At 55.9% G+C, this 24,599-nt stretch overlaps 1 protein-coding gene across 4 annotated transcripts; it reads left to right on the top strand.

Annotated features, from left to right (window-relative positions):
- The first annotated feature begins 126 nt into the window (after window positions 1–126).
- CAD (carbamoyl-phosphate synthetase 2, aspartate transcarbamylase, and dihydroorotase) lies at window positions 127–21,823 on the top strand. 4 transcript variants are annotated; one of them, XM_040992965.1, is made up of 44 exons: window positions 127–315; window positions 538–677; window positions 3,366–3,495; window positions 4,234–4,376; window positions 4,532–4,673; window positions 4,872–5,043; window positions 5,240–5,425; window positions 5,558–5,670; window positions 5,890–6,035; window positions 6,249–6,380; window positions 6,465–6,698; window positions 6,799–7,020; window positions 7,178–7,366; window positions 7,523–7,647; window positions 7,785–7,915; window positions 11,174–11,286; window positions 11,919–12,163; window positions 12,268–12,514; window positions 12,774–12,872; window positions 13,039–13,263; window positions 13,349–13,531; window positions 13,654–13,872; window positions 14,077–14,244; window positions 14,470–14,652; window positions 14,763–14,867; window positions 15,382–15,621; window positions 15,813–15,894; window positions 16,136–16,302; window positions 16,437–16,601; window positions 16,720–16,851; window positions 17,029–17,230; window positions 17,582–17,772; window positions 17,871–18,011; window positions 18,125–18,226; window positions 18,625–18,721; window positions 19,320–19,364; window positions 19,477–19,646; window positions 19,767–19,841; window positions 20,210–20,422; window positions 20,543–20,668; window positions 20,823–20,978; window positions 21,083–21,184; window positions 21,289–21,383; window positions 21,494–21,823. In XM_040992965.1, the coding sequence occupies exons 1-44, from the start codon at window positions 234–236 to the stop codon at window positions 21,594–21,596; spliced, it is 6,678 nt and encodes a 2,225-aa protein (XP_040848899.1). In that variant the 5' UTR covers window positions 127–233; the 3' UTR covers window positions 21,597–21,823. The 4 variants fall into 4 exon arrangements, with proteins under 4 accessions (XP_040848899.1, XP_040848900.1, XP_040848902.1 ...); XM_040992966.1 differs by having other exon boundaries at window positions 20,210–20,239; XM_040992968.1 differs by lacking the exon at window positions 20,210–20,422.
- Window positions 21,824–24,599: the final 2,776 nt, after the last annotated feature.

The raw sequence follows: 24,599 nt of genomic DNA on the forward strand, positions 1-24,599 counted from the left end.
CCCTTACGTGCCGGCCCGCCCTTCACGCCGCCGGCTGCCCGCGCCGCCGCAGTTGCCTCGCCGCCGCAGAGCGCGCCCCGGCTCCTGTGCTTGCGGCGCCCGCCTTCTGCCTCGGCCGCCCGGCGCAGCCAGCCACGTGGACCGACTCGGGCACGCCGCTTCACGTGGATTCCGGGGAGCTCGCCGCGCTTCCCGCGTCTCCGTGCTCGCCGCCACGCTCTAGCGCCCTGCCCATGGCGGCCTTGGTGTTAGAAGATGGGTCGGTCCTGCGGGGCCAGCCCTTTGGGGCCGCTGTGTCGACTGCCGGGGAAGTGGGTAAGCAAGCTCGGGCAGACTTCCACCGACCTCATATCCCGTTCTGATGCCCCTCTCTGCCCTGCCAGCCCTGCCCGGACCCCGCCATCTTCCGGCGCGCGCATTCCTCTACACCCCTCCTCCCGGGCCCGTCTCGTCTCCCGCACGGGGTACACTCAGAGCACGGGGCGGTGTGGAGAGGCGGATGCCCCGCGCGAGTGCAGCCCCACCTCTGTCTTGCAGTGTTTCAGACCGGCATGGTCGGCTACCCCGAGGCCCTCACCGACCCCTCCTATAAAGCTCAGATCTTGGTGCTGACATACCCCCTGATCGGCAACTATGGCATCCCTCAGGACGAGGTGGATGAGTTCGGCCTCAGCAAGGTCAGCCACACCCAGGGCTTTTCTTGCATTCCTCTGACCCCTTCGCTGAATGCCAGCGTCCACGCCCCGTGCCGCGTCCTGAAGGGATCGGGGATACTCGCTCAAGTGGGACAAGTCGTGGGCTGGCTGGATTCCCTGGCAGGCTTGGTGGGCGCCTCCGGGCTGGGGCTGTCTGCTTTGTGAGGGTCGTCGAGGCACCAGACGCAATGGAGGGGATTGGGGACAGGGAGAGTGGTGAGAGGGAGGAGGTGACAGTGGTGTCGGTTTGCTTAGAGTGCAGTAGCTTACAAAAAGATTCGGGAACTGCATCAGGTGGGGCTATGAGGCCTGACCCGTGGTAGGTTTTTAGCAGTAGAGTCCTGTGTTAGGAGCATAACATTAGGTTCGGATTAACAAGTAGCGGAGACCAACGAGCCAAGGTCATGCCCTGTCAAGGACAGCAAGTGTGGCTTTCCTGAAAATCCAGGCATGCTGAATGCTATGTTCCACACCACCATAGCAGCAACTATCCCTCCCCCACCTGGCTTACTACCTCCAAGCAAGACAACTCACTTTGTTTTTACATTGAGTATTCTCTTCCTTCCTCATTATTTGGAAACTAAGTTACCCTGTGAGAAATCTTCATCAGAATTAACAAGACACCATAGCCCCTTTTCCCAAAAACTTGTTTTGTCTTCTTTACTGGCTTGCTGAGCCCTAAAATCTTCATTTGCCTTCCCAGTTACCTTGTTGCTGGGGAGAAAGAACTCAAGGGATGGGACCACCATCCCTTATTCATCCTTCTTTAATAATTGGTTTGTTTACTTTAAAAGAGAGAGGAAGCTCCTCCAATCACATAGTCACTTCGCAGATGGTCACAGTGCAAGGGCTGGGCCAGGATGAAGCCAGCAGCTTCCTCCAGGTCTCCCACATTTGTGGCAGTAGCCCAAACCCTTGGAGCTGTCCCCTGCTGCCATCCCCAGGCCATCAGCAGGGAGCCGGATCAGAGGTAAAGCCACCGGGATGTGACCCAGCACGCATATGGGTTGCAGGTGTCATGGGCAGCCGCTTCACCCCCTAGAGACACCCTCATCATAAATCTTTAAATACCCTGCATGCTAGTTTCTAATGCAGTGTCTTGCAACTTTGAAGCTGACGCTTGGGTTGTCGGCTTCCTCAGCTCTAAACACAGACAAGATTGAGCTTATAAAGCAGACTGCTAACACCAAGATCAGTGCGGCGTCCTCCGAACCAGTAACCAGCACCGGCTATTCTGAGGCGCATGCGCTGTCAGTGCATCTGCACGCAGGTGCATTGCTGGGTTGGGTGGACTTTTGCCCGACTGTCCTTCGGCTCAGTGTCCACTTGCCCCATAACCCTTCACTGCGGACCCAGCTGTAGAGATGCTGCTCCCTCCCACCGAAACCTCTTGTTTCTCTGGTTATTAAATCCTGCCTATTGAATCCACTGGCTCACCAAATATCCACTGCAATAGGTATGGGACAGTCAAGAATTTGATCCGGATCTGCCACGTGGGTGACAGGAACTCAACTACTTAAGGCTTCCTGCATCTGTCTTAGAAGGCAGTTGGAGCCTGGCGCTGAACCCAGGCACTCTGATTGGAGACTGGTAGTCTGCCTGAAAAGCCAAATATCTGTCCCCTTTTTTGTTGATTTCTAAAAAGAGTGATTTATTTGAGGCAGGGTGACAAAGAGATTGGGGGAGAGATCTTTAGCTTGCTGGCTGCAAAAGCTAGGCCTGGTTAGGGCCAAGATTCAGTAACTCCATCCGGGTCTCCCACGTGAGGTACAAACACATGAACAGGAAACTGGATAGGAAGTGAAGTGGCTGGGACTTTAGCCTGAAGCTCTGATATGTAATGCCAGTGTCACAGTGTCTTAACTTGCCATGCCACTACACCAAACCACTTCTGTCTATATGTTTTTAAGGTCTCTTTGTTTATTTCAAAGTAAGAATTAGAGAAGGAGAAGAGGCTGAGAGAGCTGGTTCACACCCCAAGTGACTGCCACAGCTAGGGTTGAGTCAGACTGAAGTGAAGAGTCAGGTCTCTCACCTCCACTGCTTTTCCTAGGCCCTCAGGCACATGGACCAGTGCCTGTGGAATGCGAGCATTCCAGGCCTTACCTGCTGCACAGTAACGCTGCTCCCCAAACCTACCTATCTTATCACTTTTTTTTTGGTTATGTTCTGTAATTAATATTTATTTGCAAGTTTCCTTGCTACTTTTCTGGTTCCTTACATTGAAACCTCGTGAGCACAGGGATTTTTTTTTCTCCCAGCTTCTTCCCCAGTATCTGTTTTGTTGGCTGCACCTACTGGGCACTTTGTGGATTGGGACCGTGTCTTAAGCACCTTTTGGGGTTCACAGTTTTGTGACAAACACAAATATTAAAGAGCAAGAAAGGGGGAAATGAAGTCAGAGGCACCAACTTCACAGAAGGGGAGATTTGTGGCCTCTATTTGAGACAAAGGAAAAGGAAGGGACCACAAAAATGTCATTATCAACATCCCCCGGGGATAGCCCTGTCGGCACAGCAACTACCTGTAAAAGCATCAAGTGCATCAACTAAAGGAACAGCTGGCTGTTACTCAGCGTAGCGAGGTGTGGGGTCCCTGGCTATACAACAGGAAGAAGGTCGGAAGCAGGTTCAGAGCCTTGAGAGCCTCACTGTCTCCTCGCCTCTCCAGTGGTTTGAGTCCTCCGGGATCCACGTGGCAGGACTGGTGGTGGGAGAGTGCTGCCCCACACCCAGCCACTGGAGTGCTGCCTGCACCCTGCATGAGTGGCTTCAGCAACACGGCATTCCAGGCTTGCAAGGTACGGTGACACCAGCACAGGGCGAATATGGCCCGCCTGGGTGGGATGGATCCAGGTGTCCCTCCATAGTCTGTTGGGGAAGGTCATGATGGCAGGTTTGGAAAGCCTGTTGTGGGGGCTGGAACTGAACTAACACTCGGATAGAAGAATTTCCTTGCTGGTTCACTCCCCAAATGGTACCAATGGCTAGAGCTGAGCCAGTCTGAAGCCAGGAGTTTCCAGGTCTCCCATGTGTGTGTGTTTAAGGTCCTAAGGACTTGACTTGTCCTCCACAGCTTTCCCAGACGACAAGCAGGAAGCTGGATGGGAAGTAGAGCTTCCCATACAAGATGCTGGCACTACAAAGCAGATAGCCTATTGAGCCAGGGTTTTTTTTTGTTTTTCTTTAATGAGGATTCTAAATAAGGCTCACCTGTGACGTATTTGACATAAACAGGTGGTTTTTTCTTTTCCCCTAGAGAATCCCATAGTTGGTGCTGTGCTGTTTACATCCACACAGGGTCTTTTAGTGTGGGTGTTTTTTTCTTTTTGCCCCTTGATACCATCTTCTGTAAATAGATAGATCTGGTGTCGTGGGTAAGTTCCCATGGGGTGTGACTGGCAAACATGCCTCAGTCATGCAATGCCATCAGGACAGCCCAGCTGTATGTGGCTCAGGGTCCCGAGCAAAAGTGTGCCTGGGACCTGAGCCCATGTGCCTAAGGTGGGGGTGCGACATAGGCTGAGCTGTTTTAACAGGAGTGGACACTCGGGAGCTGACCAAGAAGTTACGGGAACAAGGGTCTCTGCTGGGGAAGCTTGTGCAGGATGGGACGGAGCCTGCAACCCTGCCATTTTTGGACCCCAATGCCCGCCCCCTGGTCCCAGAGGTGTCCATCAAGGTACAGAGGTGGAGTGGGAGAAGTGTAACCCAGGTGTTGCCTCCCACCCATGGCTGGGGTGAACACGGGTATATCAGGAGGTCTCAAAGCCCAGGGTGGGAGGGTATTTTATGCCTAAGGCTCACAGCTGCCATCTGTCACCTTCCTTTTCCCAGACCCCACGGGTGTTCAATGCTGGAGGAAGCCCTCGGATCCTGGCTTTGGACTGCGGTCTCAAGTATAATCAGATCCGCTGCCTCTGCCGGCGTGGGGCTGAGGTCACCGTGGTGCCCTGGGACACGGCAGTTGACAGACAGAGTGAGTTGCTGGGGCTTGTGAGGACCTTGGGCCAACAGCCGGGGCAGGGTGGAGGGAGAGGTTATTGAGAATGCTCTCTGACCCTGCTGTGCTGTGAAGAGGGAGAAGACTAGGGCTGCTTGGTCCTTGTTTGGTTGGGGCTGCAGGTGCAGCTGTTCTGCATTAAAATTCTGCTTTGCTTGTTTTGGCACACTTCAGAGTACGACGGTCTCTTCCTAAGCAATGGCCCAGGCGACCCTGCCTCCTACCCCAGTGTGGTGTCTACACTCGGCCGTGTGTTATCTGAACCAAACCCACGACCTGTCTTCGGGATCTGCCTGGGACACCAGCTCCTGGCCCTTGCCATTGGGGCCAAGACTTACAAGATGAGGTAGGACTTAACAGGCAGGGTTAAGGAGGGGAGAAAGAGGCTCACGCTTGTGACATGAGGGGTGAGGGCTTAGGAGAGATGGTGCCACTTAGCATGGGAGCAGGAACAGGGCTGGAAAGAGTAATAAGAGCAAGGCTTGGTGCCACAGTGAAGGGAGGTGCAGGGGCCTGGAACTCAGCATTGTTTCCCCCTCCAGGTATGGAAACCGAGGGCATAACCAGCCTTGCTTGCTGGTGGACTCTGGACGCTGCTTCCTGACCTCCCAGAACCATGGCTTTGCCGTGGAGACAGACTCACTGCCGGCAGGCTGGGCACCTCTCTTCACCAACGCCAACGATCAGTCCAACGAAGGCATTGTGCACGAGAGCCTTCCCTTCTTCAGGTGAGCCTGTAGGGCTAGGTGTCGCAGGCCATGGTGGGACCTCAGAGGCAGCACAGCATGGCAGAGGGCCTGCATCCTCTGTTCCCCTGTCCACCTTGGAGCGTGGGTTTTACCATCCATTCTCTTGACCAGCGTCCAGTTTCACCCAGAGCACCAGGCTGGCCCTTCTGACATGGAGCTACTCTTCGATGTCTTCCTGGAAACTGTGAAAGAGTCCATGGCTGGGAAGCCTGGGAGTCAGACAGGTAAGGCCCTGCATGGTGCATGTAGAATAGAAGGGGGTCATGAGCCTAAGGGCAGAGTTGGCTCCAGGGTAGATGAGGATAACTGGATGTCCCCTGCCTCCTCCAGGAAGCTCTTGTTTGGGATGCTTGAGGTGTGGGGGTTAAGACAGCCACCATGCCAGACTCACCTGCTCAGTGAGGAGGGCAGCATCCTTACACCCACGGCTCTTGCCTCCACAGTCCGTGAGCGGCTGGCTGAGTGCCTCTGTCCCCCTGGGATGCCCATCCCAGGCTCTGGCCTTCCGCCTCCACGTAAGGTGCTGATCCTGGGCTCAGGGGGCCTCTCCATCGGCCAAGCAGGAGAGTTTGACTACTCGGGCTCCCAGGTAAGGTACAGCCATCCCTGGGAGTGACCATTGGGAGTGCATGGAGCCCAAGGAGAGGGGCTGAGGGAGAGGGAGGGAGCAAGTGGAGCAGGAGGCCTGGGGGTTGTGTGGAGATGTGAAGTGGTGAGGAATGAATGTTACTGGGGACATAGAGAGGAGAGGAGGAGGAGAAGGGCTGGCCTGGGCACTCAGAGGCCGGTCTCATCCTCTTAGGCGATTAAGGCCCTGAAAGAGGAGAACATCCAGACCTTGCTGATCAACCCCAACATCGCCACGGTGCAGACCTCACAGGGGCTGGCTGACAAAGTCTACTTCCTTCCCATTACACCTCACTATGTCACGCAGGTACAATGGGTTAGGGCTCCCCGCTAAGAGGACACTAAGCTAGTCACGGGGACTCAGTGGCCATGACTGCCTCTCCCGCCCCAGGTGATCCGGAATGAGCGGCCAGATGGTGTGTTATTGACCTTTGGTGGCCAGACAGCTCTGAACTGCGGTGTGGAGCTGACCAAGGCTGGTGTGCTGGCTCGGTATGGAGTCCGGGTCCTGGGCACGCCTGTGGAGACCATTGAACTAACCGAGGACCGCCGGGCCTTTGCAGCCAGAATGGCGGAGATTGGGGAGCACGTGGCCCCCAGTGAGGCAGCAAGCTCTCTGGAACAGGTGCACAAGGTGGCTGGGAGAGTAGGGTGATGTCTCTGTGGTGTGGGTCCAGGCAACGGGAGGTAACACATGTGGGGCTTCTCTCTCCTACTCCCTGCAGGCCCAGGCAGCTGCTGAGCGGCTGGGTTACCCTGTACTGGTGCGGGCAGCCTTTGCCCTGGGCGGCCTGGGCTCTGGCTTTGCTTCCAATAAGGAGGAGCTCTCTGCTCTTGTGGCACCAGCTTTTGCCCACACTAGCCAAGTGCTAGTGGACAAATCCCTGAAGGGATGGAAGGAGATCGAGTATGAAGTGGTGAGAGACGCCTACGGCAACTGTGTCACGGTGAGTGCCAGGTGTGCGCTCTGAAGAGTAGAGCCCAGGGCTCATACCAGGTCAGGGACAGCCCCAGGGATAACCAGACAGCACCCTGGAATGCAGCCCCCTGCCTCACCTCATCAGTGACTTCTCTCTGGGACACCCCCCTCCACCCCATACACAGGTGTGTAACATGGAGAACTTAGACCCACTGGGCATTCACACTGGTGAGTCCATCGTGGTGGCCCCAAGCCAGACCCTGAATGACAGGGAGTACCAGCTGCTGCGGCAGACGGCAATCAAGGTGACTCAAGCCCTGGGCATCGTTGGGGAATGCAACGTGCAATATGCCTTGAACCCAGAGTCTGAGCAGGTGAGTCTCCTGGCCCCATGGACCCTGGAGCAGATGCTGGGATCATCTGGGTAGGGAGGGGGGTCTTAGAGGGCTTATTTTACTTATTCTCATCTCCCGAGATCTCTCCTAGGCAGGCCCAGGTGCCTGGTGATCCTTTTTCTCTGTTCTCTATAGTATTATATCATCGAAGTGAATGCCAGACTGTCTCGCAGCTCTGCCCTGGCCAGTAAGGCCACAGGCTACCCATTGGCCTACGTGGCAGCCAAGCTGGCCTTGGGCATTGCCCTGCCTGAGCTCAGGTAATGGGGGACGGGAAGAAACCACTGGTGCTAAGAGAGTGGGTAGAGCTGAAGACAAAATTGACAGGATGGGGGAGTGTGGGAAGGGTGCTGGCCTACCTCTCTGGGGCTCACCCTCTTCTCATGTGGGCTCCCAGGAACTCCGTGACGGGGGGCACGGCAGCCTTTGAGCCCAGCCTGGATTACTGTGTGGTCAAGATTCCTCGCTGGGACCTAAGCAAGTTCCTGCGTGTGAGCACCAAGATCGGGAGCTGCATGAAGAGTGTGGGTGAGAGCTGGGCCCAGACCACCTGCCCCCACCCCCGCCCCAGAGACTATGTTCTAGGCTGTCGCAGGACCCTGGTATGGCCCTCAGCCCCAAGATCGAGCACCCAGAAAGGAGCTGAAGGAATATTTCAGGTGAAGATGGTGGCCATCGTCATTGTTAGATGCAGGGCCCCAAGGTCATCTGCAGATCAGTGTGGGGTGCTAGGTCCTCTGACTGTTCTGTCTTGTGTCACACATGGGTACACTTAGATGCCTTGGGAAGCAGATGACCAGACCATGGCCAAGGAGGATGGGTGGCACAGCCAAGCGCTAAGTATTAGTCTGGGTCCCCAGCTGCATGGGCCCTGGCCAGCCACGGTGCCTGCCACCCTGGACTGTTCTGAGCAGCTCTTCCCACATTTCGTGGCATTTTGCCCGTGACCTCATCACTGAGCGGTTAATGCCAGTGGTATTATTGTGTACCCTGTTAGCTTCAGTACTGATGTCGTGGGAAAACTGGGACTACTCTTTTTCTGGGACCCTTTCTAGATACCAACAGGCACCATTGGCAGTCGTTCATAGCACAGGTCCTCTGACACTTTCCAGTCATCAAGAGAAATGTTTTTGTGACGTGTTGCTGGAATCAGGGCAGGACCTCAGGGATGTGGTTGAATGAACAGCCATGTAGCAAGTCACAGTGGAGCTGCTCTGTGCTGTCACTTCAGGTGCCTTAGTCCGCCCTTAAACACATTTTAATCCAAACCAGCATGTACACACAGCAGACAGAGCGCACCCAACCTCATGGGTGAGAACACATCTTGGTGCCCCAGTTTCCATTGCCAGCCATAGTGGCCTTTAAACAAGCAAGTCTCAGCTCAGAAATGACTTCAGGGTTTTTACAAATCCTACACGGCTGCCAAGTTGGTCCTTCTGGAGACGGATTTGTGTCATGACAACGATAACAAACATGGGAAGGAAGCCATCATAAAGTTAGGGCTAAAGGAAGTGAACCAAACATGGTTCAGCTAGGTATTAAAGGGACATCTAAATGTGGTACATCTGTTCAGGTGTGCTCAGAATGGGAGCCCTAACTTTTTGCAAGTTTCATTATACAGGTAAGATACATGAGTCATTGAGAAATGAGGGAAGATGGTTTAGCCAAAGAAAAACTATAATCTTGCCACAAAAAGATAAAAGCAATTTAGATATTTAATTTTAGAAATTTCCTAGACATACATATGTAAATTTGTAAGTTTTTTTTCCTTTCAAGATTTATTTATCTATTCGTCTTTGTTTGAAAGTCAGACTTGGAGAGAGAAGGAAGAACACAGAGAGAAAAATCTTGCAAATGATCACCAGTAGCTGGAGCTGAGCTGATTCAAAAGCCTGGAGCCAAAAGCTCCTTCTGGGTCTCCCATGTGGGTGCTGGAGTCCAAAGACTTAGGCATCTCCTGCTGTCTTACCAGCCTTCAAGTAGGGAGCTTGATGGCTAGTAGCTGGAATATGAATGGGCACCCATATGGAATGCTGCTGCTTGCAAGTAGACCACTAACCTGTTGAGCCCCTGTGCCGATGGATTAATTTATTTGGAAAGCAGAATTACAGTGAAGGGATGAAAGACAGAGGGAAAGATAGAGATCTTCCATCTACTGGCTCACTGCCCAAATGGCTGCAGTAGCTGGGGCCAGGCCATGCCAGAATCAAGCTGCTTCTGGGTCTCCCAGAAGTGGAACCACCTGGGCCATTTTCCCAGGACATGAACCAACACCCTTATGGGATGCCCGCATTGCAGGTGGCAGCCTTACCCACTCTCCCACAGTGTCAGCCCCAAAGCCACAGACTTCTGTAAAGCAAGGGACCTTTTTATCAAGGGACATAAAGTTTGTCTTTCCCTTGGGTTTCTAGAAATTTGTTCTAAAAAGATGATCCAAAATTGAGAAAACATCAAAGCGTGTCATTGGCTGGGCATCGCTTCAAAGCTGGCCACGCTCCAGCTAGTCAGCAGTGAAGTTACGGTTCCTCAGACAGGAGTTAGATGGGTGCTTTATGAGTCTCACAGCAACATGAGAAAATGTACTGTAGAAGGCAAGATGGAACATGAGTGCACACTGTGTTCAAGTGAAAAAAACGCCCTTGAGGAAAGCTGAAGTTGTAAATGCAGTCGGCTCTGGATGGATCAGAACTAAGCTCATCTTCCTAGTCTCCAAACTTTCAAAATTAAAGCAGGGGTGGGTGACTTTTTTTTTTTCTTAAGATTTATTTCTTCATGTTGAAAAAGCAGATAAACAGGAAGATCTTCCGTCCGTTGATTCACTCCCCAAGTGGCCACAACAGCTGGAGCTGAGCTGATCCGAAGCCAGGAGTTTCTTCTGGGTCTCCCACATGGGTGCAGGGTTCCAAGGCTTTGGGCCATCCTTGACTGTTTTCCCAGGCCACAAGCAGGGAGCTAGACCAAGGACATTTATGGGCCTCACATAACTATGGACCCACCCCTGTGCTAAAGGATGAGATAGGTTCCAGGTGATGTCATCTTGATGTGCGTAAACCAAGCCCAAGAACCAGACAGCCACATGTGAGGGCTTCAGGCAAGAGCTGCTCAGGAAGAGACAGATCTTCATTCTCTGGTTCATTCCCCAGATGACCGCAATGGCCAGGGCTGAACCAGATGTCAGACACTTCTGGTCTCCTATGTGGGTGCAGGAGCCCAAGTCCTTGGGTAATCTTTTTTCCCCCCCATTTTTTAAATTATATTTTTGGCAATCTTTACATAGTTAATTAGGGTAAAAAGTTCAAGGGCTACAGGAAAATGGGTAAGACTATTATTTCCATATTGTTTCCTTCATATATCTGAGGTAAAGGGGGATTTTAAGAGAAGCTCCACCCAGTTTCCCACCCACCCCAGGTCCCTGATGTGGGGCATGCCCCAAGGGTCTTGCTCAGGTGGTTTTGATGGTTCAGCAGTTATGAATTGCTGCCAGTCTCGCCACTCTTTGGGCCATCTTACACTGCTTTCACAAGTCATTAGTAGGGAGCTGGATGAGACGTGAAATAGAACACAAACCGGTACCCATGTGGGATGCTGACTTACCCCAATGCCAGGCCCACCGTTTTATGCTTATTAATGCCATATTCCCTAACAGACAAGAACTGATCGTTGGAACTTGTAAGTTTAAGAACTCAATAGAGCAGCACTGAGAATCTCAGACAAACTGGACATCTTGGGCAGCACGTGCCACCCTCCTTGCCCCCTGCCCTCAGTCCGTCCTCCCTGCCCCTCCAGGTGAAGTCATGGGCATTGGACGTTCGTTTGAGGAGGCCTTCCAGAAAGCCCTGCGCATGGTGGATGAGAACTGTGTGGGCTTTGATCATACTGTGAAGCCGGTCAGCGATATGGTAAGTGGTTCCCATGTTCTGGAAGTTCCTGGAAAATGAACCCTGCTTCCCTGCCCCCAGGCCATGAGCTGGCTGCCAGTAATGATTGGTGAGTCACCATTGGACACTCGCTGAGAATTCTGGGGCTGTCTCCCAACGTGAGGGTGCACTGTTGTTTCACTCCAGAGGTTCTGGATGTTGCTGAGCACCAGAGTCAGGGCTGGGTTCATCTGGGCATCTGCTCAGCCAGCCAGGGAGAGGCAGGGCCAGGCTCACCAAGGTGTCTCTGATTGCTCAGCCTGTGCTGGAGTGCCTAGCTTCTCTTTCCTAATGTATAGGATGCCACTCAAGCTTTCCAAGTTTTAGAGGGGCTGATGTGCAACAGGCTGGGAACCTTGGTGCTTTAGCATGGAATGGCTTATTGTTGGGAGACTGACAAGGAGAAAAGAACTCCTGTCCCCTGGGGCGTTGCCTCCCAGGGTCTGCTCCAGCAGGAAGTGAGGGTAAGGAGGCCCGCTGAGAGTTGAAACCAGGCCCTCCATGAGGGATGCAGATGCCTTAACCACCAGGCCAGGTGTCCCCCACTTGGTAAACATTCTTTTCTCCATCTGCCCAGTTGTTTCTGTGTCATCCCATCTGTCTTATCCCTGCAGGAGCTGGAGACGCCGACCGACAAGCGGATCTTTGTGGTGGCCGCCGCCCTATGGGCTGGCTACTCGGTGGAGCGCCTCTACCAGCTCACCCGCATCGACCGCTGGTTCCTGCACCGGATGAAGCGCATCATAACGCATGCCCAGCTGCTGGAGCAGCACCGTGGGCAGCCTCTGCCTCCAGACCTGCTGCATCAGGCCAAGTGCCTCGGCTTCTCAGACAAGCAGATTGCCCTGGCGGTTCTGAGGTCAGAGCTAGTGCTGAGGGCCTGTGGCTTAGACATGGAGGGCAGAGCGTAGGATCTTCCCCCTCTAGCTGTCTAGGACCTGACCCTGCTTGCTGCTTCTTCAGCACAGAGTTGGCTGTGCGCAAGCTGCGCCAGGAGCTGGGAATCTGCCCAGCAGTGAAGCAGATCGATACAGTTGCAGCTGAGTGGCCAGCACAGACCAACTACCTGTACCTGACCTACTGGGGCAATAGCCATGACCTCACCTTCCAGACACCTCATGTTCTGGTCCTTGGCTCCGGCGTCTACCGCATCGGCTCCAGTGTTGAGTTTGACTGGTGTGCCGTGGGCTGTATCCAGCAGCTGCGGAAGGTGGGTGTTGACCCTTCAGACGCATTTCTGTGCTGCTCTGCCGGTTCCTGGCAGAACACTCAGCCTTGCCACACCTACCCCTACCCTCCGAGGCCACTGCTCATGCCGCATGCCTTCAACTCCTCCTCCAGCACCTGCGCTGCCTTGTTTCCCTGTCAGGCGATTTGGAGGAAGCTGAGTGGGCATGCTTAGGGGTGCAGACTTGGTTTTTCCCTGCTGCTCCCCCCAGTGCTAACTGCCATTACTCTTGCTGTTGCAGATGGGGTACAAGACCATCATGGTGAACTACAACCCAGAGACTGTCAGCACCGACTATGACATGTGTGACCGACTCTACTTCGATGAGATCTCCTTCGAGGTGAAGGGACAAGGGCTGCCCGGGAGCCTGGGTGGACAGGGCCAAGAGTCACTGGAATATAAAGGAAGGGGCCTGTATTGCAAGAAGCCTCTGATCCCCTGACCACTGTTGTTGCCTCTGTGTGTGTGTGTGTGTGTGTGTGTGTGTGTCCCCACCCACACTCCAGGTGGTGATGGACATCTATGAACTGGAAAACCCCGAAGGTGTGATCCTGTCCATGGGTGGGCAGCTGCCCAACAACATGGCCATGGCTTTGCACCGGCAGCAGTGCCGGGTGCTGGGCACCTCCCCTGAAGCCATCGACTCTGCTGAGAACCGGTTCAAGTTCTCCCGGCTCCTAGACACCATCGGTATCAGCCAGCCCCAGTGGCGGGAACTCAGTGACCTCGAGGTGGGCTAGTGGCTTTGTGGGTGGCCGTCTGGGTGATGCGTGGGAGCCAGCATGACCAGCTGACTGAGTGCCCCATCCTCTTCAGTCTGCTCACCAGTTCTGTCAGTCTGTGGGGTACCCCTGCGTAGTCCGCCCCTCCTACGTCCTGAGTGGTGCTGCCATGAACGTGGCCTACACTGATGGGGACCTGGAGCGCTTCCTGAGCAGTGCGGCAGCTGTCTCCAAGGAGCACCCCGTGGTCATCTCCAAGTTCATTCAGGAGGCTAAGGTGAGTGACCAAAGTAAGTGCCCAGCCCCAGGCTTAAAAGCACCGTAGGTTGTGTTGAGGCTATAGTGGGAACCTGGCCTTGTCCTACGTCACACTGTTGTTCCATCCCTACCTGCTACTAGGAGATCGACGTGGATGCTGTGGCCTGTGACGGGTTGGTAGTAGCCATCGCCATTTCTGAGCACGTGGAGAATGCAGGCGTGCACTCCGGCGATGCCACACTGGTGACACCCCCACAGGACATCACACCCAAAACTCTTGAGCGGATCCAAGCCATTGTACATGCTGTGGGGCAGGAGCTGCAGGTCACGGGCCCCTTCAACCTGCAGCTCATTGCCAAGGTAATCAGGCCACAGGGAGGGGCAGGAAGGCCATAGCACCACTTGGCCCTACACAGTCTCCTAATGACCCCTGCTATGCCCTGAACTGGGAAGGAAGGGCAGCAGGGAGGGTCAGCAACTTCAGTGAGAGTGGCAGAGAGTCACAGGTTGGTGAGAGCATGGCAGCGGCAGTGAGGCCAAGGCCTGTCCCACTCCCTCCCGCAGGACGACCAACTGAAGGTCATCGAGTGCAACGTGCGCGTCTCCCGCTCCTTCCCCTTCGTCTCCAAGACGCTGGGTGTGGATCTGGTGGCCTTGGCCACACGGGTCATCATGGGAGAAAAGGTGGAGCCTGTGGGGCTCATGGCTGGCTCCGGAGTCGTGGGGGTAAAGGTAAGGAGGGCCAGGCCCCTTGGGGGCAGCAGATGGATCTTAGGAGAGGACAAGTCGGGATCCGGATGTCTTTGTCCCAAGGTGCTTTTCTTTTCAGTTGTGGGAGCCCGGAGACTCATAGAATAGCCGGTGATACCCGTATGTACTGTCCTGGAGTGGGTCCTGGACTGTCATCCCTCACACTTGGCTCTCTTTCCTCCTGTCTCTTCCCCCACCCTCCCTCAGGTACCTCAGTTCTCCTTCTCTCGTTTGGCGGGTGCAGATGTAGTATTGGGTGTGGAAATGACCAGTACTGGGGAGGTTGCCTGCTTCGGCGAGAGCCGCTGTGAGGCCTACCTCAAGGCCATGCTAAGCACCGGCTTCAAGATCCCCAAGAAGAACATCTTGCTCACCATCGGGAGCTACAAGGTACCCGAACTCCAGGAAAGCTGCCTGGAGGCAGGGGCCCCGTGGTACTGAACTGGAAATGGGAGATGGGAGACAACCGTCCACCTCATTGTCCTCCTGCTTGGTTTCAGAACAAAAGCGAGCTGCTGCCAACTGTGCGGCTGCTGGAAAGTCTGGGCTACAGCCTCTATGCCAGCCTGGGCACTGCTGACTTCTACACAGAGCACGGCGTCAAGGTACAGCCTGGGCCCCCTGTTTCTGTGTGTGTGTGTGTTTGGTATACACTATGTATTTAGTGTACATTCCACATGAGCAAGTAGGAAAGAAAAGGAAAACAAGGTGGGCATGTAGTCCCTTGGGGTCCCTGTATCCCCATATCCCCGTGTCTTGAGTTCAAATCCCAGCTCCATTTCCACCTCCAAGTGCGCACTCCTGTGCACCCAGGGAGACAGCAGTGATGATGGTCTAGTACTTGAGCCCCTCCCACCTGTGTTAGAGACCCAGCTGGGGGGTTATTTTTCCTTCTGGCATTTTCTCTGTCTGGACTTGGTGTGAGCTCATGGTATTCACTGACCTGGCAGTGACCTGTCTCATCATTGCAGAGTCTTGGTTCTTTTCTGTTGAGGCAATATTCTACCAACAAGTGGAGGCGGCCCCTGGTCCCTTCCTTCCGGGTCCTGAGCGTGCACTCATCGTGGGTTCCCAGCCCTGCTTCCCTCCCTTCACACTGGCCCTCCTGATCCCCGGCAGGTAACAGCTGTGGACTGGCACTTCGAGGAGGCCGTGGACGGGGAGTGCCCCCCACAGCGAAGCATCCTGGAGCAGCTGGCTGAGAACCACTTTGAGCTGGTAATCAACCTGTCCATGCGCGGGGCCGGCGGCCGTCGCCTCTCTTCCTTCGTCACCAAGGGTTACCGCACCCGGCGCCTGGCTGCTGACTTCTCTGTGCCCCTTATCATCGACATCAAATGCACCAAGCTCTTCGTAGAGGTACCTGGTAGCCAGGGGCCGGTGGGTGGGGAGATGTCAGAGCGAGACGGCCTTGCTTAGCTGTCAAGTTTGGTGGGTATAGAGAGGTGGGGAAGCCAAGCCCTACCCAAGGCTTGCTCCCAGGATCACTCTTTACCCAAGGCTTGCTCCCAGGATCACTCTTTCCCTTCATATATTCCTTCCCCTTGCAGGCTCTGGGCCAAATTGGGCCTGCCCCTCCTCTGAAGGTGCACGTGGACTGTATGACCTCCCAGAAACTTGTGCGTCTACCCGGTAAGGGCAGCTTTTGGGAGGGCTGGGGAAGACCTGACTTCTGGACCACTGGCAGCCATTGGCACATCCACCTGCACTGGGAGCCCAGCACTTGCCTGGCTCCCAGCTCTCGTGCCCCTGGGTTCACAGAGCCCTCCACTGGAAAAATTTGCCCCCCTTGCTCGCTTTGGTCACCAGTAACCCCTCTCCCCCATTTCTGATATGCCTCTAACCTCGCCACTGCCACACTTGTTTCTCCCAGGGCTGATCGATGTCCATGTGCACCTGCGCGAGCCAGGGGGGACACACAAGGAGGACTTTGCCTCTGGCACAGCAGCTGCCCTGGCCGGGGGCATCACCATGGTGTGCGCCATGCCAAATACCCGGCCCCCCATCACTGATGCCCCTGCCCTGGCGCTGGCCCAGAAGGTGCACCATCAGGGAACCCCACTGCCCCTACCAACCACCCCAGCCTCCCTTGAGTCTCTCCCTCTACCCCTCGCCCTGGGCCTGGCTGCCAGTGATCCCCATGTGTCTCTTTCTGTTATGCGTGCCCTCTGCAGCTGGCCGAGGCTGGCGCCCGCTGTGACTACTCCCTTTTCCTTGGAGCCTCGTCTGAAAACGCAGGGACCCTGGGTGCCGTGGCTGGGTCGGCCGCAGGGCTGAAGCTCTACCTCAACGAGACTTTCTCTGAGCTGCGGCTGGACAGTGTGGCACAGTGGATGGAGGTGGGCAGCGCCTCCTGGGGATACCAACAGGCAGCGGCCCTGGGGCTCTGTGAGGAGTACAGAGAAGCAGGGGCTCCCTCACCACTTCTCTCTCCACCGTTCCATTGTCCTCCTCCAGCACTTTGAGACATGGCCCGCCCACCTCCCCATTGTGGCCCATGCTGAGCGGCAGAGTGTCGCTGCTGTCCTCATGGTGGCTCAGCTGACCCAGCGTCCCGTGCACATCTGTCACGTGGCGCGCAAGGAGGAGGTGAGTGTGCACCAGAGCTCCTGGCACTTGCATCCCTTTCCCGGTGACATCATAGGCCTTGAGCTGGCCTGGCCCAGGGTTCTCCTGGCGGGGGTCCTGGCCGTGGGCACTGGATGTGACAACGGGGAAGGGGGATAGCTCCAATGGATCCTGGTGCTCTCTCTCCCTCCCACCCAGATCCTGCTCATCAAAGCTGCAAAGGCACGAGGGCTGCCGGTGACCTGTGAGGTGGCGCCCCACCACTTATTCTTGAGCCACGATGACCTGGAACGCCTGGGGCCTGGGAAAGGCGAGGTCCGGCCTGAGCTTGGCTCCCGCCAAGATGTGGAGGCGCTCTGGGAGAACATGGCCGTCATTGACTGCTTTGCCTCTGACCACGGTGAGGGGGCCCAGTGTGCACCTGCTCTGCCCTAGCTCAAGCCATGAGAGCACAACACTGGGTCCTGGGGGGTAGGGTGCTGATCCCCCCAGCCTCTGAGCCAATACCTGTTCCGTGATGGGAGCTTGTTGCTGGAATGGCTGGGCAGAGGAGCACGTGTGAGTGGGAGACTACATAGGCAAGAGGTATACACCCTTGAGCAGGGTCAGCAGCCCACCCACTTCCCTGGAATGTGAGCACGGGGCCTGCTGGTGAGACCAGGAGGTGGCAGAAAGCTCAGCCCTGAGGCAGGTGTGACTTCCTGGTGTGCAGGTGGCTGGCCCCATAGATAACGGCTCTCTTCCCCTTTAGCCCCCCACACCCTGGAGGAGAAGAACGGGCCCAGCCCTCCACCTGGCTTCCCAGGGCTAGAGACCATGCTGCCGCTGCTGCTGACAGCTGTAAGTGAGGGCCGGCTCAGCCTGGATGACCTGCTGCAGCGACTGCACCACAACCCTCGGAGGATCTTCCACCTGCCTCCCCAGGAGGACACCTACGTGGAGGTGTGAGGCGAGGGCCCACAACTGGCAGGCCAGGGGGTGCACAGGGCTCCCTTCCTCTGGTATCTGTGCCCTACCATAACCCATGACCCTCTGGGCAGGTGGATCTGGAGCATGAGTGGACAGTTCCCAGCCACATGCCCTTCTCCAAAGCCCGCTGGACTCCCTTTGAAGGGCAGAAGGTGAAAGGCACCGTGCGCCGGGTGGTCCTGCGAGGGGAGGTGGCCTACATTGATGGGCAGGTACGCACGTGACACTCAACACCCCCAGTTCATGCCACTTTCATGTCTCCCCCTTCTCAGCACCCGTGTGGGTCCCTGCTCCCCACTCACCCACCCCTGCTTCCTGCCTGCAGGTGCTGGTGCCTCCTGGCTATGGGCAGGATGTCCGCAAGTGGCCACAAGGGGTTGTCCCCCAGCTGCAGCCTACAGCCCCTGCCTCCAGCGAGATAACCACGGTACTGACTATGGGACCAGCTATTCCTGGACACTGGACACAGGCCTAGGGTGGTAGAGGGAGACCCAGGGACACAGACTGACAGCTTGTATGTTTTCATTAGTGGTCCTATCTGAGGAGTACTCGTCCGCTACCTCTGTCTGCCATGCCAGGTGGAAGCAGTGGCGATGGGGGGTGGCAACCTCAGAGACACAGGTTCCTTTTCGCTCCCCTGCACATCCCAGCAACAAGCCTGGGGCACTGTCACTGAGCAGTTTTGCCACCTAGTAACAATATTCCAGATAACTGGAGCTACAGGACATGATGGGGGGCAGGCACAGGAAGCTGTGGGGCCGTTCTGAAGGAATGGGAGGGATCAGCTAAGCTAATCTTCTCTCTCTTCCCCCCAACTCACCCCAGACACCAGAGCGGCCCCGGCGGGGCGTCCCAGGCCTTCCTGACAGCCGTTTCCACCTGCCTCCCCGGATCCACAGAGCCTCTGATCCGGGTCTGCCAGGTAAGGGGGGCAGTCTCCATGACTTGGATAGTGGGACTGGTCCTCTTCCAGCTAGTGTGGTGCCCAGGGTGGGCCAGCGTCTGGGTTTACCAAGGCAAATGCCACCTCTCTGCCTGTGACCCTAGTCTTACTGCCATCCCTTCACCCTGGACCCATGCCCTGCTCCCTCCTACTCCCTCCCCTGGCCGAGTCCAGCTGCTCCCAGCTTACGGGCTAAGCTGCTACAGCTTCTCACTGGCCCTTTCTTGTTGTAAGCAGTCTCGTTCCTCCGCCTGGGACCCAGGATCCCACGGGGCAGCCGAACGTGGGGTAAACCCCGGTGGTTGGTGTGAGCCTGGCTGTTTTTGTGCCTCCAGTCCTGTTGCTGCCTGGGAAGGCCCTGGGAGGGCACCGTGTCCCCACACAGCACGGGGCGGGGGGTGTTCCCAGTCTGTCCTTGGAGCCTCTGCCCTCCCTCCTGGCCTGCCCTAACCTGCTATATAACTCCTGAGGCGTGAAGTGAATTAACATGTTCACTGCCGTCCTGTGCTGGGAAGTTAGGGGCTCTTTCTGAACTGCTGCCACAAACCCACCCCTGTCGCTGTTGTCCCCTTCACAGCTGAGGAGCCCAAGGAGAAGTCCTCTCGGAAGGCGACTGAGCCCGGTGAGAGATGCCCCCTCCCCAGTACACACTCAGCTTGGGAACAGCTGCTGTGTGCCCTGGAGTTGGGAAGCCCTCTGATCGGCCTCATCTTCTGCCCCATTCCTCACCACAGAGCTGATGGGAACCCCCGATAGCAGCTGCTACCCTCCACCACCAGTGCCTAGACAGGCATCACCCCAGAACCTGGGGACCCCTGGCCTGCTGCATCCCCAGACCTCACCCCTGCTGCACTCACTGGTGGGCCAGCATATTCTGTCAGTCAAGCAGTTCACCAAGGATCAGGTGCTGGCTGAGGGACGGTGGTGGTGCCTGGAGTTTTGAGGGGCTGGTGGAGTCAGGACCAGGCTTCTGGGGGCCACACTGCCTCCTGCCCCCTGACTTGCAGGTGTGGATCTTTCCTAGATGTCTCACCTATTCAATGTTGCGCACACCCTGAGGATGATGGTGCAGAAAGAGCGGAGCCTGGACATCCTCAAGGTCAGGGTCAGGGCCATGGGGCTGGGGGTCCAGCCATTTCCTGCCATGTGGGCAGAGTGGACCTTCTGCCCTGGCCATCAGGTCCCCCTGAAAATCAATTCTACACTGTCAGCAGCTTGGCCCTCTGTTCTCGAAGCTTCTGTTGCACATGGGAGATCCTGAGTAGCTGCACCATGTGGCTATAGGAGAGGATACAGTGTCCCTTCTCCCAGTTTTTTGTACAATTGTGATGGCTTTGGAGAGGCAGGATCACATCAGGTCCCAGGGAGGCCTGAATGGGGCAGGGTGGTGTGCTGGGGTGGCAGTACCGGCCATGGCCTCCCAAGGCACACACATACTCATTTGGCTCATGCTTGGCGTCTCCCCAGGGGAAGGTCATGGCTTCCATGTTCTATGAGGTGAGCACGCGGACCAGCAGCTCCTTTGCAGCGGCCATGGCCCGGCTAGGGGGCTCAGTGCTCAGCTTCTCTGAGGCCACGTCCTCCGTGCAGAAGGGCGAGTCGCTGGCAGACTCGGTGCAGACCATGAGCTGCTACGCTGATGTTGTGGTGCTTCGGCACCCCCAGCCTGGTGCCGTGGAGGTGAGGCCAACTTGGGTTTCAAGATGGGGGGGGGGGTGCCTCCTACATGAGCCCATCATAGCTGGGCAGAGAGGCTTCTGGGCTGCAGATGGGAGCATCCTCCCTCTCCTGTGCCCACAGCTGGCAGCCAAGCACTGCCGGAGGCCAGTAATCAACGCAGGGGATGGAGTCGGTGAGCACCCCACACAGGCCCTGCTGGACATCTTCACCATTCGGGAGGAGCTGGGCACCGTCAACGGCATGACGGTGAGAGCAGGGCAGGTTCCTGCAGTTGTGGGTCTGCTGCTGGGGGAGGGGAGTGAGGGTGGAAGACAGGACCCTTTCCCTGCCCACCCCACCACCCGCCAGGGCTAGTGCCCTGAGGTGGGTGAAGACTACTCAGTCCCGGGCTCCTCTCCAGATCACCATGGTGGGGGACCTGAAGCACGGGCGCACGGTGCACTCGCTCGCTTGCCTGCTCACCCAGTACCGCGTCAGCCTGTGCTACGTGGCACCTCCCAGCCTACGCATGCCATCCAATGTGTGGGACTTTGTGGCCTCCCGTGGCACCAAGCAGGTAAGATCCTCACAGTGCAGGCCGGAGGCCAGGGAGACAGGTGTGGGCAGGGTCGGGGAGCAGCCAGAGCACATCCCCACATTCATGGCTCTGCCCACCTCCAGGAGGAGTTTGAGAGCATCGAGGAGGCACTGCCTGACACTGATGTGCTCTACATGACCCGGATCCAGAAGGAGCGGTTCGGCTCCACCCAAGAGTATGAATCTGTGAGTACCAGGCCAGCCAGACCCAGAGGGTCAGGAGGCAGGACACGGCTGGGTGGACCCTTTGGCTGCCATGGCACTAACAGGGTTCCCACTGTGCCCTGTAGTGCTTTGGTCAGTTCATCATCACTCCCCACATCATGACCCGAGCCAAGAAGAAGATGGTGGTGATGCACCCCATGCCCCGAGTCAACGAGATCAGGTGACTGGTGGCATCCAGCCCGGAGCACTGGGACTGGTTAGAGGAGGGGCCTGAGCCCAACCTGGCAGCTTCTGAACTGACAATAAGTCCCTCCCATCCTTCTCTTGCAGCGTGGAGGTGGACTCAGACCCCCGGGCTGCCTACTTCCGCCAGGCTGAGAACGGCATGTACATCCGCATGGCTCTGTTGGCCACCGTGCTGGGCCGTTTCTAGGTCCTGGCAAGGAATCCCAGTGCCCCCCACGGGGGCAGCGCACTTAAGAGATGATCTGGGGCGTTGGGATAGCTCATACGCAGAACATGCTGCGGGCTCCAGACTGCCCCTCCCTCCAATGGGGTACACCTCGGATGCTGGGGACCCCACCTGCCCCACCTTCATGGCCTGTACCTGTGCTATGCACTTCCTTTTTCTACTGATTTAATAATAAACAGCTGAGCTGCCTTTGGGTCCTGCTTCTTGCCATGTGCAGTACAACAGCGTTCACTCTGGCAGGAACCAAGGCCAGATTCCCAAGTTAAAAACAGGCACAGTGTCCTGGGGCCAGAGCTGAGCAGGCAGGCCCGTCACATCTCCCAGGACTTGGCAGGAATGCCATAGTGCTATGTGACACATAGGTCACAGCCCTCCTGGGGACTGGTTGGCGTCCAGCCCTTCTCCCTCCGTCAATTAAGCTGCACTCAGAGCCCTGACTGGTGGCGTTGCCTCCTTCCTAGGTGTTCAAGAGCCATGTGGGTCACAGTGAAACGAAGGCTGAGCACCCAGGCCCAGCGTGCAGGTTCTTTAGCCCTAGACCCCCACCCTAACCTCTTTTTCTGCTATCCATTGTATCCTCACAACCTCACCCTGTGGGCACAGTGGGGTAAAGTGCCAGTTGGGACACCTATGTCTCTTAACATAGTTCCAAGGATTGCGTCCTGCCTCTTCATCCAGTCCAGCTTCCTGCTAAAGTGTCTGGAAAGAGCACATGATGACCCACGACTGGGTTCTTGCCACCCATGTGACAGACCCAGATGGAGTTCTGGCTTCCACCTGGCCCAGCTCTGGCTGTTGTGGACACATCAGAGCATGAATCTGTGGATGGAAGATTTCTCTATTCCTTTGCCTTTTAGATAATTTTTTTTTTTTAATAAAGCACCTCGCCCTGGAGTTCTGCTGCCACTGTCCCTGTAGTCCCCTTCTGCTGCCACTATCCCCAGAAGCTCCTGCCTGGCGGGGACTTGGAAGCCTGCTGGCCTGGGGATCCCAGGAAGGGCCTGGAGTGTTAGCCCTGTGACCATGCCTGCCGGCTTCAGCAAGCAGCTCTTTACTCCATGGTCTTCAGCAGCACTGGAACAACTTCGTGTCTTCCTCCAACCAACTTGAACATGGTGCCTACTGGGTACAAAGCACTAGGTGCGAAAGGAGTCTTAAGAACAAGCAAGAATATTCTTATTCTGTATAGCCTCAGGTCAAAAGCTTCCGGTGACATCTGTGGCTTCAGTTGCTTCCTGGTGGTCCATGGTAGTCCACGCTGCTCCAGCCCTGCTGAGCTGGAAGCACTTTTCCCGAGGAGCTGTAGCCATGGCAGGAGAGGGATTGCTCCTTGTGAAAGTCTGGACTAATGAAGTCTGCACACGTGGTTTCACCTCAGGTCAGCCCGACGGCTGTCCGATGAATGAGCTCCTCTCAGAAGTCCAGGCGGCTCCTTAGACACACCCATGCCCCTGCTTGGCATCAAACTCATGTTTCCTAAAAATGCACAAGTAATGGTTATTTCTGGCTTTTAGGGTATCCAAAACCAATGGGAAAGTGTTGCAAAAAGCGAGGTCTTCTATCTACTGACTTACTCCCCAAATGGGTGCAATAGCCAGGGCTGGGCCAGACAGGAACCTGGAGCTTCCTCCCTGTCCCCTGTTTGGGTGTAGGGGCCCACGGCGTTGGGCCATCCTCAGCTGCCTTCCCAAGTTTATTAGCAGGGAGCTGGGTTGGAAATGGAACAGCAGGGACACGAACCATGAACTAGCAGCATCCATTAAGGATGCAGGCATCAGGTGGCAGCAGCATCACTCCTTAAACCACAATGCAGGACCCTCCCACTCTTATTCAGGTTGGCTGTCAGACCCCAGGGTCTGGATAGAGTCTAAAGAAATGTTCGTTTATCACTACTGGCACTGCATGGAGAGGGTGGGGCTCCTCCAGGAACGTGATCCCCTTGTGGGCTGTTAACCCTGAGCCCAGCTAGTCTCATCTCCCAGACTGGAGGGCCTGCGTGGGTTGAAACTAGATAGGCATTTACAGAGCGCTTCTCTCCAGAGCTGTGGATTCCCTGCCTGCACTCCGGGAACGTGTCGGGGATTATTTTCCCAAGTGCGTACTTGGGTGTCTGTCACACACAGATGCCCACAGGACTCAGCCTCATCCCCCAGTGCCGCACGCAGTGGTGGCTGCCAGCAGCCAAGCGTTCTCGCCTGCAAAGTGGTGGGAGGTGTTCCTGCCCTGATCCTTTCTCTGGCGCGCCTCATCACAACATAGCACCAAGTTGAATCAACTTTCCCCTACAACCAGAAATTAGATTATTACGTGGGGGAATAAAATGAAGCGGGGCAGCCATTTGGCTCAGCGATTAAGTCACTGCTCAGGATGCCCATATCCCATAGCAGAGCGTTTGGGGTCCAATCTTGGCTCTGCTACCAATTCCAGCTTCCTGCTGATGGATGGCCCGGGAGGCAGCAGGTGATGGCTCAAGTGACTTGGGCTCCTATCATGCACATGGGAAACCCGGATTAAATTCAGCTTGGCTCTGCTCTGGCTGTTGCTTGTGGGAACATGAGTGCAAGATGGCCCTGTGTACATGAAGGAAACGAAGAATCTCCCAGTTGCTGGCTTCAGCCTGGCCACAACCAGTCATGGAATTTCTGGAATGAACAGTGGATGCAAGGCAAGGCACTCAATCCCTGCCATCTAAAAAGCAACCCCCTCTTTTTGAAGAAGAAGAATTATTTTAATTTTTATTATAAAGTCAGATATACAGAGAGAGGGAGAAACAGAAGATCTTCCATCTGTTGATTTATTCTCCAAGTGACTGCAACAGCCAGAGCTGTGCCAGTCTGAAGCCAGGAGCCAGGAGCTTATTCCGGGTCTCCCACACAGGTGCAGAATCCCAAGACCTTGGGCTGTCCTGATTGCTTTCCCAGACCGCAAGCAGGGAGCTGGATGGGAAATGAAGCCGCCAGCATT

This window comes from Ochotona curzoniae, unplaced genomic scaffold (genome assembly GCF_017591425.1).
Source record: "Ochotona curzoniae isolate NIBS_2020 unplaced genomic scaffold, NIBS_Ocur_1.0 contig_883, whole genome shotgun sequence".
In the NCBI taxonomy this organism is placed as follows: Eukaryota; Metazoa; Chordata; class Mammalia; order Lagomorpha; family Ochotonidae; genus Ochotona; species Ochotona curzoniae.